The sequence below is a fragment of the Hippocampus guttulatus genome, chromosome 7 (assembly GCF_054856545.1).
Source record: "Hippocampus guttulatus isolate MCC_2025c chromosome 7, RoL_Hgut_1.0, whole genome shotgun sequence".
NCBI classification, from domain to species: domain Eukaryota; kingdom Metazoa; phylum Chordata; class Actinopteri; order Syngnathiformes; family Syngnathidae; genus Hippocampus; species Hippocampus guttulatus.
The window spans coordinates 8,087,493-8,100,014 of record NC_141267.1 but is presented as its reverse complement, the minus strand read 5'-3'; the positions used below and the strand labels follow the sequence as shown (position 1 = coordinate 8,100,014).

The window sequence follows — 12,522 nt, the reverse complement described above, 5'->3', positions numbered from 1 at the left end:
CAAACATGCAGTGGATTGAAACACACAGCTAAAAATAAGGGCAGCAACACTGAACTGCATAAAAAGACATAAATATATAAATATAAACAAATAAAACAATATAGCAACAAACAGACTATCAAGGGCAGCAAGTCGAAGAGGGTGTCAGATGGGTGGGTCGGTTCACCTGCGATCTGAATGGCTTTGCGGGTCAGACGAGAGTTGTAAATGTCCACGAGTGGGGGAAGAGAGACACTAATGATCTTCTCAGCTGCTGTATCAACGCGCTGCAGAATCTCTCGGCAGGACACCATGCAAGCGCCGTACCACACGGTGATGCAGCTGGTATTGCACTAGTTCGGTCTTTTTCAGCACTTGTTGGACACTCACCCACCCTAGTTATGCACCTTGTCGTACTAGTTGCATACAAACTCTGACTAGTCACTCATTTTCGGCAACTTGTCAACTAGTCAAACATGGATGTATTCTAAAATGTTAACTAGTGACCCATGATTTCCTGCACGAGTTAACTTGTGTGTTATGAAATACTAGTTAACTAGTGACGGATAAAACACTGACTAGTTAACTAGTTTTAACCCTTGAAGCCTCGATAATTCACGATCCATCCATCCATCCATCCATCAATTTTCCAATCTGCTTATCCTCATGAGGGTTGCGGGCCTCCTTGGACCCTATCCCAGCCGTCATCGGGCAGTACGCGGGTTACACCTTGAACTGGTTGCCAACCAATCACAGGGCACACAAAGACGAACAACCATTCGCACTCACAGTCACACCTTGGGACAATTTAGAGTGTTCCATTAACCTATGGTGCATATTTTTGGAATGTGGGAGGAAACCGGAGTACCCAGAGAAAACCCACGCAGGCACAGGGAGAACATACAAACTCCACACAGGAAGGCTGGAGCCGGAATCGAACCCTGCACTACTGCACTGTGAGCACGAAATGTTCACCAGTCGACTGCTATATTTAACTAGCGAGTCTCAAAAAGGTTACTCATGAACCAGAGATACCCCAAATATCCACTAGTTACACTTGTGTGACATTTTGATTTACCGGTAACTAGTTGCACGAGTGAAGTCCAAAATGTTCACGAATAGAACGACTGGATGCCAACCTGCTCACTAGTCAACTATCCATCCATCCATCCATTTTCTGATCCGCTTTATCCCCACAAGGGTCGCGGGGTGTGCTGGAGCCTATCCCGGCTGTCTTCGGGCAGTAGGTGGGGCACACCCTGAACCACTTGCCAGCCAATCACAGGGCACACAAAGACGAACAACCATCCACGCTCACACTCACACCTCGGGACAGTTTAGAGTGTTCAATCATCCTGCCATAATAGGCGGGGCCTGCCGCCCCGCCTGTGAGCTGGGCGGCAGCCAAAGGCGGGGACCCTGGCGGTCCTATCCTCGGCTGCAGAAGCTAGCTCTTGGGACATGGAATGTGGTGACATTCCATGTCCCAAGAGCAGGGAAGGAGCCCGAGCTGGTGTGTGAGGCAGAGAATTTCCGACTGGATATAGTCGGACTTGCCTCCACACACAGCCTGGGTTCTGGTACCAGTTCTCTCGAGAGGGGTTGGACTCTCTTCCACTCTGGAGTTGCTCACGGTGAGAGGCGCAGAGCAGGTGTGGGCATACTCATTGCCCCCCGGCTCAGTGCCTGTACATTGGGGTTCACACCGGTAGACGAGAGGGTTGCCTCCCTCCGCCTTCGGGTGGGTGGACGGGTCCTGACTGTTGTTTGTGCATATGCACCAAACAGCAGCTCAGCATACCCACCATTTTTGGAGTCCTTGGAGGGCGTGCTGGAGAGTACTCCTGCTGGGGACTCCCTTGTTCTGCTGGGGGACTTCAATGCTCACGTGGGCAATGACAGTGAGACCTGGAGGGGCGTGATTGGGAGGAACGGCCCCCCCGATCAGAACTCGAGTAGTGTTTTGTTATTGGACTTCTGTGCTCGCCACGGATTGTCCATAACGAACACCTTGTTCAAACATAAGGGTGTCCATATGTGCACTTGGCACCAGGACACCCTAGGCCGCAATTCGATGATCGACTTTGTAGTTGTATCATCGGATTTGCGGCCGCATGTTCTGGACACTCGGGTGAAGAGAGGGGCGGAGCTGTCAACTGATCACCACCTGGTGGTGAGTCGGCTCCGATGGTGGGGGAAGATGCCGGTCCGTCCTGGCAGACCCAAACGTATTGTGAGGGTTTGTTGGGAGCGTCTGGCGGAATCCCCTGTCAGAAGGAGTTTCAACTCCCACCTCCGACAGAGCTTTTCCCATGTTCCGGGGGAGGCGGGGGACATTGAGCCCGAGTGGACCATGTTCCGTGCCTCTATTGTTGAGGCGGCCAATCTGAGTTGTGGCGGTAAGGTGGTTGGTGCCTGTCGTGGCAGCAACCCCCGTACTCGCTGGTGGACACCAGCAGTAAGGGATGCCGTCAAGCTGAAGAAGGAGTCCTATCGAGCCTTTATGGCCTGTGGGACCCCAGAGGCAGCTGACGGGTATCGACTGGCCAAGCGGAACGCGGCTTCGGTGGTCGCCGAGGCAAAAACCAGAGCGTGGGAAGAGTTCGGTGAGGCCATGGAAGCCGACTTCCGGACGGCTTCGAGGAAATTCTGGTCCGCCATCCGACGTCTCAGGAGGGGGAAGCAGTGCACCACTAACACTGTGTACAGTGGGGATGGGGCGCTGCTGACTTCGACTTGGGACGTTGTGAACCGGTGGGTAGAGTGCTTCGAAGACCTCCTCAACTCCACCAACACGCCTTCCTTGGAGGAAGCAGAGCCTGGGGACTCTGAGGTGGGCTCTCCTATCTCTGTGGTTGAAGTCACCGATGTGGTTAAAAAGCTCCTCGGTGGCAAGGCCCCAGGGGTGGATGAGATCCGCCCAGAGTTCCTCAAGGCTCTGGATGTTGTGGGGCTGTCCTGGTTGACACGCCTCTGCAACATCGCGTGGTCAACAGGGAGAGTGCCTCTGGATTGGCAGACCGGGGTGGTAGTCCCTCTTTTTAAAAAGGGGGACCGAAGGGTGTGTTCCAACTACAGAGGGATCACACTCCTCAGCCTCCCTGGTAAGGTCTATTCAGGGGTGCTGGAGAGGAGGGTCCGTCAGGAAGTCGAGCCTCAGATTGAGGAGGAGCAGTGTGGTTTTCGTCCCGGCCGTGGAACAATGGACCAGCTCTACACCCTTAGCAGGGTCCTCGAGGGTATGTGTGAATTCGCCCAACCAGTCTACATGTGTTTTGTGGACTTGGAGAAGGCATTTGACCGTGTCCCTCGGGGAGTTCTGTGGGGGGTGCTTCGTGGGTATGGGGTACCGAACCCCCTGATACGGGCTGTTCGGTCACTATACCACCGATGTCAGAGTTTGGTTCGCATTGCCGGCAGTAAGTCGGAATCGTTTCCAGTGGGGGTAGGACTCCGCCAAGGCTGCTCTTTGTCGCCGATTCTGTTCATAACCTTTATGGACAGAATTTCTAGGCGCAGCCGAAGCGTTGAGGGGGTCCGTTTTGGGGGCCTCAGTATTGCATCCCTGCTTTTTGCAGATGATGTGGTGCTGTTGGCTCCTTCAAACAGGGCTCTCCAACTCTCACTGGAGCGTTTCGCAGCCGAGTGTGAAGCGGCTGGGATGAAGATCAGCACCTCCAAATCTGAAACCATGGTCCTCAGTCGGAAAAGGGTGGAGTGCCCCCTCCGGGTCGGGGAGGAGATCTTGCCCCAAGTGGAGGAGTTCAAGTATCTTGGGGTCTTGTTCACGAGTGGGGGCAGGAGGGAGCGAGAGATCGACAGGCGGATCGGTGCAGCGTCTGCTGTGATGCGGACGTTGTATCGGTCTGTCGTGGTGAAGAAGGAGCTGAGCCAAAGGGCGAAGCTCTCAATTTACCGGTCGATCTACGTTCCAACCCTCATCTATGGTCACGAGCTATGGGTCGTGACCGAAAGAGATTCATTTGATTTGTAAACTAATGAAAGAAGCTAAATTGGTACACTTGCCAGTTGAAATGCCTTTTTACTGCCATAACATCATCTGCTCACGCTGTGTTTTACTTATTTATGCTGAAAGACATCAAGTTTCATTGTGAAGTTTGGTCTGAAATTATAAATGCAATTAGGTCTTTTTTCAGCTCATGCGTGCTATTGACTTTTTTCTTCATCATCTTTTTTTTACATTCTCACCAAAAAGACACATTTGTGTCATACACTTGGCTGCAGGTGGGCATCGTAGGGCGGCTGGTTCGTTTTGTCCTCCTGAAGATTGTAAACAAGACCTCAGGTAAAGAAAAAAAAACACAGAGAAAAAAAAAGTCATTGTAAAGTCATTTGACTCTGTTCTTCTGCTTTGCGCCAAGACGCAGAAGCCACTTGTGCCTCCAAATCATATTTAATAAGCTGTGGCTAATTCTTTTAAAGCACCTCTCAACTGGAATGATCATGGGGGGAGGAAATGAGCTGTGAATATTAAATAAAGAATGATTCAAAGACTGCCTGAATCCAATCCCTTCCCCACCCCCATCATTTATTTTGTTGTATTCATTGTGGTTGAAATTAGGACAGGAACTAACGATTACTTTTTTAAACTGTTAATCTGTTAATTATTTTATCGAATAAACAATGGATCGGATAAAAAAGTATGTTTTAATATCTATCCATTTATGAAAAAACTGGACATTATTATAAATGGACGGTGAGGAAAATGCACACACATAAATTATTTATGGTTCTATTACTGGTTTGGTCCATAAAATGTCAGTAAAATAGACAAAAATGTTGATTGTTGTATTCCAAAATAAAATCAACAGTTTTATTTTGATTCAACACAACCATAATCAATCTGTTTTCATGGAGGAAAAACAGAAATCAGAGAATATCAATCGTTGAGAAGCCGAAACTCAGATGATGTGGACAATTTAAAATAAAAAGCTTTACAGTGATCCTCACTACTTCGCGGTTCGTTTATCGTGGGTTCAGTGCATCACGGATTTTTTCAAACATATAATTAATTTTTTTTAAATATACATGGAGTACAGTACTGTATATGTTGCTCTATGTGACTCGCTGTTGTTTTGCAGCTTCTCGCGGACTGTTTGAGGACTTAAAATTTTTAATTTTTATTTTTTACCTGTTTATGTTAATGGTCGCTACTTCGCGATTTTCGTTAATCGAGGGTTGTTTTGGTCCCCATTAACCGCGATAAACGAGGGATTACTGTACAATCATTTGTGATTCATTATCAAAATGAAAAAAAAATGTTATCAAAAATAACTATCAATTCATTCGATAACCCATTAGTTGGTGATTCATAAATCTATCTATCTATCTATCTATCTATCTATCTATCTATCTATCTATCTATCTATCTATCTATCTATCTACAGCTTTTTCTAATATCCCCGAGTCGTTAAATAAGGAAAATAAAACGTGGATAGCTTTCAGTTTGATGCTGTGCAGTTTTACAGCCGCAACATACAAGCAACATACTAAACACATTTAGAAATGATCACCTCTCAGACAAGTTATTCTTTATTATACTTATAAAAGCAGAAGTGGGGTACACGTCTTTGGAATTACATTTGATTTATTTGTGGGTGAAGTCGCTCATGGTGGAGTGACACACTCCCTTGACCTGTGTGCGGGCAGCATGGGATCGGTTCTCACTCAGTGACGGTGTGGATGTGCCCTGCGACTGACCGTCCACCAGTTCAGTGTGTAGTCTGCCCTTAGTCCGCCGGGATTGGCTCCAGCAACCCCCCGGCGACCCTGTGGTGTATGGATGGATGGATGTTTCGAGGGTGTAACTCTTGCTCTTCGGCTCTGACGCTGGAGATGGAATTGGGGGCGGGGTGTTTCGTGCTTTTTCGCTATTGGACCAGTAGATGGCGCTGATACACTCCAAGGTCCCACCAATGGGTGTTAGTGGGATCCCAGTGTGACTTAGCAGAGAGGCGGGTGAAGAACCGAGCTCAAGTCCCGGAGGAACTTTGACTAAAAGCGCTCGCTTTCCCGGCTTTCGTCGGCTTTCTTCTCTCAGTGTGGATACTAGAGCTATCAAACAATTCCTGGTGCGTAATTACGCACGGAGTCAAAGCCGCGGCGTTGTTGGCTGAGGAAAGCCGCGGACAAAGGGAAGCAGTCTGGACGACAACTGATTTGAGAAGAGAGTAGTTCCTGTCGGAAGAAAACTGGGGGAGTCGGAAGTGATTCTTAGTTCTCATTTGAAGACCCTCGGAGCATGGGGTAAGTTTGACGCCTTCTGTTGCCTCCACTGTTGTATTCTGGGCGATACTGCTCCAATGGAGGACGCTATAACAGTGAATTCATCGGTTGGAAATTCGCACGACCTTGCACGCATCTCTATTTTTCGTCGTTTGCGTTTGTAAATTTAATAGCTTTGACCTGGGTTCTTACAGTTCGACCCGCGTTACCCGCACGAAAGTCAAGTATACTTTCCTGACTGACTGACGGAAAAAGTATTTACCATGTTAGGGACCTCCAGGGTTTTAACATGGATTCGCATTGCTCCAACTTCATTGTCATGTTGATGAAACACACAAGCTGAGGTTACGTACGCATGTGTGCAGTTCACAGCAACTACACTAATTTCCTGTTTTCTATTCCTCTATTTGCATTCACTGCACACACTCAAACACTATTGGAGCGCTTTGCTGTAAAGTGGATACTTGGTTTATTTGCATGGGGAAGCTCAAGCTGTGCTGTGTATCTCTTCAGCTGTAGCTGGTATATTTGGTTTGGCTTATGTTTGCTGCCAATAATTTGGTTCAAACACACGCTCACTCTATGTAGTATATCAGTTTCATCCACAATCATAACTCAAACGTCACATGGGCACAATGGAATGCAATCAGATCTAGTTTTGTTTGGCAATGTGATTTTCTTTGCTGCTTCTGATGATTCAAGTGTAGTGCTGCTAGGACTATTTCTTCCCGTTTTATATTTAACGAATCAAGTCAAGTTAGCGCTCCACCATACAGTACAAACGCAGCCTCCATAGACCCTCTTACATCATGTCGGAGTTCTATCCACAAACATTAAACGCATTAACAGATAATCCACATCCACTGCCATTTGTGAATGCCACCTCACGTCCCAACAAGGCAAATGTCAGCCAGCATTGACATTCAGTTGTTTAAGGCCAGGTACACACATGAAGACAGTTCGGCTGTTTTTGTCCCAATTTTGCCCCTTCCCCAAAGACGTCACATGGCCAACAATCATATGTCGTAAGTAATGAACATGTTCAATAATTTCGCCCACAAGTCTGTGTGGGGGTAGCCAAGTTCCTCTGAGCGAAGTGACTCTGCAAACTGTGTCATGATGGAATGTAGCCAATGAGAGAAGCTTTCTGACTGACAATGACATGAACCGAACTTTGTATACAGCAGTGGTTGTTTTAAAGTGCTCTATAAATACAGTTGAGTTAAGATACATTTCTTCAATCTTAACTGTTAGTGTAAAAGAAAGCACTGCATAATAAAACAAAATAAAAGGGCTCATTACCGGTACTTTCTGCTCGGAGGCATGGTGGAGTGTGGAGGTTTGCTAAAGGCAAGTCATTCACACAGATGACATTTTTTTTGGTGTGCCAATTAAAATCCAATTTATGGGGTAAGTTGACGTTAAAATATTTAGATACAATATGCCAATATTTGAGAGATTTGTGTGCAATGATGGTGTCACAGTTTTAGCAGTACAGTAATCCCTCGTTTATCGCGGTTAATGGGGACCAAAACCACCCGCGATGAACGAAAATCGCAAAGTAGCGACCATTAACATAAACAGGTAAAAAAAAATATTTTTTTTAAAGTCCACAAACGGTCCGCGAGAAGCTGCAAAACAACAGCGAGTCACATAGAGCAACATATACAGTACTGTACTCCATGTATATGTACAAAAAAACAACAACTTTTTTTTGAAAAAATATGTTAATATGTTTGAAAAAATCCGCGATGCACTGAACCCGCGATAAACGAACCGCGAAGTAGCGAGGGATCACTGTACTGCACTGCTGTGAATGTTACATTGTACAAACAAACGTGTAGTTCTTATGTACAGTCTATACTGCTTTCCTATGTCACAATACGTTTTGTTACCGGTTGTATGGCTGTATAGAGGAGGTGACCTTTAACAAAGTATTGTGAGAAATTGTTTGGAATCTTGCATGAAGTTATGCATGATGCCTCATATTTTTGAGTGACTTTTGAGGCTGTGCAACTGCTGAGGCATTTGAATTTAGAGGTTCCACTGTATATTCCTGGACCGTGTGTGTGAATGTTATTCTTTGCCTAACAATCTTAACTTCTTTCACCCTGTTTGCTTGACTTTCTTCTGATCGTGCTGAAGAGGAGTTGCCTTCCAGCAATAAAATGTACCCACTACACCGAGAGAGGTACATACACACCCGTGCCTCCCTTGTCTCACCCCCGTGCATGGTAGGGATGGGCAACGATTGATCTCTTATGATCTCCTACTCTGTTATTAGCTTGATAGTCTCACTGATGATTACGATGGCAGCAGTGATTATGAGCATCGCATAACTTTTAATGATGGTGTTCCATTTATAATTGATAAGAGACTGTGGATGAGCGGCACGTTGATCGACTGGTTAAAACATCCGCCTCACAGTCCAGAGGTCCAGGTTTCAATTCCAGCCTCCGGCCTTCCCATGTGTAGTTTGCATGTTCACTCCGTTCCTGTGTGGGTTTTCTCTGTTCGCCATGTGCCTTCGTGGGTTTTCTCTGGGTACTCCGCTTTCCTCCCTCATTACAAAAACTTGCATGGTGGGTTAATTGATTCCGCTAAAATTATCCATTGGTGTGATTGTGAATGTGAATGGTTATTGTTTGTTTATGTGTGCCCTGCGATTGGCTGGCAACCATTTCAGGGTGTACCCCACCTACTGCAGGAAGATGGCTGGGATAGGCTACAAGACGTGAGGATAAAGCAGTTCAGATAATGGATGAATGGAAGAAACTGTGAATATAAATTATACTTGGCTCTTCAGATTTTACCAACATTAATTTTGCCTGTCCCATATAGCAATGGTCCACAACCACCAGTCTGCAGACTAGTACCGGGCCTCGGCCATTTTGGACCGGGCCGCACAGAGACAGACCTGCAAGCTGTTAGCAGACGTGGTGGAATTGTGCGCGACACTAGCCAGTTGGAGTTCTCCTCCTAACACTGGTTTGTAAGTTCAAATAAACAGAATCGCCCAATAAATGAAAGAAGCAGCAGTACACAGAAAATAATCGTAACAAATTGACCAAACGCACAGCTAAACGTGTAGTTGAAGGGCAGCAATTACTTCCCAAGATGAAGAGATTTGGACAAGAGAATTTCCTTCCTTGGCGACGTGGAGGAGGAAGCTGTTGCGCGTGGTATATCGTCAAAAAAAAGGTGAGACAATAAACCTGTTGAGTTATTTGAACAAGTAGCACCCAAGTCATCATGTGGAAAGCATGGAAATGCGAACACGTAAACATGAGCAGTTTAGTCGCTCCTAACTAGCCAGCAGTCACCCTAGGAAAGTAGCAATCAATTGTTTTGGTCAGTCACATTTGCAAGTAGTAATGACGCTAATGCCAGATGTAGGATCGTAACTTCAATATTACACTATTACGTTTACCTTGTAAGGCGTATTTATAATTCCCGATTGGTCCATTTCTTAGAAGTTTACTGTGTTATTCTACATTAGTGGTAGTAGTGAATAAAACAGTTTGAGAGGAATGAAAAAAAATGTTGAGTTATATAACTATCTTTGTTGTCAGTACCTGTGCTTTAAAACTAGCAATATAAAAGCAATGGTTGCCGGTCCGTGAATAATGTATACTTGTTTCAACTGATCCGTGACACAAAAACGGTTGGGGACCACTGCTATATAGTGCAGCACACAGCACCAACTTCAATGATATCTGTAACTTTTTACGACTCTCCAGAGACAACATTCTGGAGCTAATGGTGATCAGTGCACCCATCCCTACATTTTCCAAACAATGATCTCCCCCTCCCTATGTTGATGTTCTTCACTGTCTGGTGTGAATCTGTGATGTTGGGAATGTGTGATGTGATGTGACTAATACGTGTGTCATTTAAACCTTTTGTCTGTCATTTTCATGTGTTGAAAAAAACCCCCCGATTACGGTACAGTGGTCAATCACCAGTTTTCCTTAAAGTACATGCCATTGCTGTAATAGTTTCTGACCCCTCGTTACCATGAATTTATGAAACAATCCATCCGCCATGTCAGCTTGGGCAAAGTCACCCTATGATGATTAATCTACTTAATAACCATATTGAGTGGTCATTAGAGTCCCTTCATTGACTGTGTTTCCCTTGAGTCAAGTTTTATGTGCTTCTTAATGGGACAAGTTGTGTCAGAAATACTGCAGGCGTAGTATCACAACAGATACTGTAAATTTCAAACCCAAATTACAAACACAAGTTATGCCCCTCAGTGTGGGCTTGGTGACCAACCACCACATCTACAAGGAGATCCTTTGGCATTTGCTTCGTCTAGTGCGTGAGAAGAGGTGAACGTTGTGGCGGCCATGACAATGTGTCTGCTCACAATTCCATCTGACAGTTCCTGGGCGGGAATGTCATTGCTGAGCTGGAGCTACTCGTCCAACTTGGTTCCATGAGATTTTTTTTTTATTTTAAAATCTACCCCCCCCCCCCCCCCCCCCCCAGCCCCTCTTTTACAAGCTCAAGGAAGCTATCAATGGGACCCTAATTGAAGACTTGGGAAACATTAAGATGGTGTGACAATAGAGCTGTGGACAATCCCAGGAGATTCCTTCCAGGAGTGCTGGAAGGTATAATAGAGAAGGCTGGGAAAGTGCATTAGATTCCGGGGGATTACGTCGAAGGGAAAAATGTATTTTGTAATACAATTACACATACAGTGTACCTTTTGTGTCAATAGTCATTGAACATTTTTGACACATCTTGTAATTTGGACTTCATAATGCGTTTATCTGCAGTATAATAACGCAAAAACACACATCACACTAACAGCCGGACTCGCTAAACAGCAGGAGGGCAATTTAAAGACGAAACGTTGTCAGTTGTTCTCTTGCCAATTTTGTCTCTTGCCAATTGTCTCTCCTTGGCTGCTTGAGTTGGAACATTTGTGTGTCTTTTAACTCATCAACAACACTGAGTACCACAGCACATTCTCATTTTTCAGTGCAAATAAATAAATAAATATATACATACTGTACATACATACACTCAAAACACAATCTGCCAAAACAACATCAACAAAACCTCCAAAAAGCCCCAAGTCCTGAGGGACAAGGTTTGGGTCTTCTTGATGCACAGATGGTAAAAAAGAAGCATGCAACTGGTGTGCTCATTTAGACTCTATTTTAGCTGGTATACAGAATCCAGGACAGACTAAGGCTTCAGGGTAAATATAAAGTATGTGATTTTTAATCTGACAACCATAAAATAGGTTTTTCAGTTATTATCATTTAAAGGTCCCATGCCATCAAAATCCCCAAATTTCCACTGTTTTATGCATATAATCAGTGATAAGGAGATTGTCACGTGGTTTGTGTTTGACATCTATGCAGTTTGCCGATTGTACACAAGAACCGTTTGAATTGCAAAGGGGAGCAAAACGAGCTGATTCTATTTAGGTGATGTGGATGCTCTACTCATTATTCAAGTATCTGCCTATTTTGTGGTTGGTACACACCGACTTAACACAACAAAAATGGCCGATCAACAAGATGGGTATATCTTATGCAAAGTGAAACTATGCATCACTGGCCAACCTTAGAGAAGGTGAGAAATAATGGCATTGGGTTATTTTTTGAGAAAATCATAAGCAGAACCAGAACCAATTCTGAAATAGAATTGTGCTATGTTCGGTCATATTTTGTGAAGGATAACGTCATAAACTTTACAAAGGTTACCCGCCTCCCCATCAGCTCTGAGCACTTGTTTTATAAGTAATATTTAACGACATGACGTCACCAGCACATTTGGACAGCGCCTGCATGAAACTTCAAAGTAGCAATTTCAGCGACAAGTAAGCTAACTGTACGCAGTCATATTTAAGGTATATCTTGACGGTTTTCATGTTTATATTTGCAATACATCAGTAGGGTGAAGCCCCTTTCCCTCTGCACTTAGTCATCTTGGTGTTTGCTGCGCCATCAGCGCGCAAGTGCCTGCATAGCATTTTACCACTAAGTCACAGGAAAGCTTTTCTTTGTTGGTTGGACTATTGCCATTAGCGCTCTGAAATCACTCTGCCAGCCCCTCTCTTAGCAAATGCGCCTTCTGACGTCACTGCGGTGGGCTCGAATTGGAAGATTTTATGTCGCATCACAGCATGTGTCAATCTTGTGCTTTGCACTGCAACGTGACACATTCTGTCCTCGTAGCACATACACAATGAATGGGTTTGTCGACACCCCGCAGTGTAAAAAGTCCTAAGAACCATGTCTCACGACGGTCTAACCTCAGCTCATGTTCCCTATT

The 12,522-nt window shown here is 45.2% G+C and overlaps 1 protein-coding gene across 3 annotated transcripts in view; it reads left to right on the top strand.

The window, feature by feature from the left end:
* The first annotated feature begins 5,916 nt into the window (after positions 1–5,916).
* homer3b (homer scaffold protein 3b) overlaps positions 5,917–12,522 on the top strand; it is a 40,250-nt gene continuing 33,644 nt past the window's right edge. The window contains exons 1-2 of one of the 3 annotated variants that reach the window (XM_086116155.1): positions 5,917–6,246; positions 8,371–8,416. In XM_086116155.1, coding sequence (XP_085972281.1) covers positions 8,394–8,416 — 23 coding nt within the window. In that variant the 5' untranslated portion in view covers positions 5,917–6,246; positions 8,371–8,393. The remainder of the gene's footprint in view (positions 6,247–8,370; positions 8,417–12,522) is intronic. The other 2 variants (XM_086116154.1, XM_086116156.1) reach the window with 2 other exon arrangements.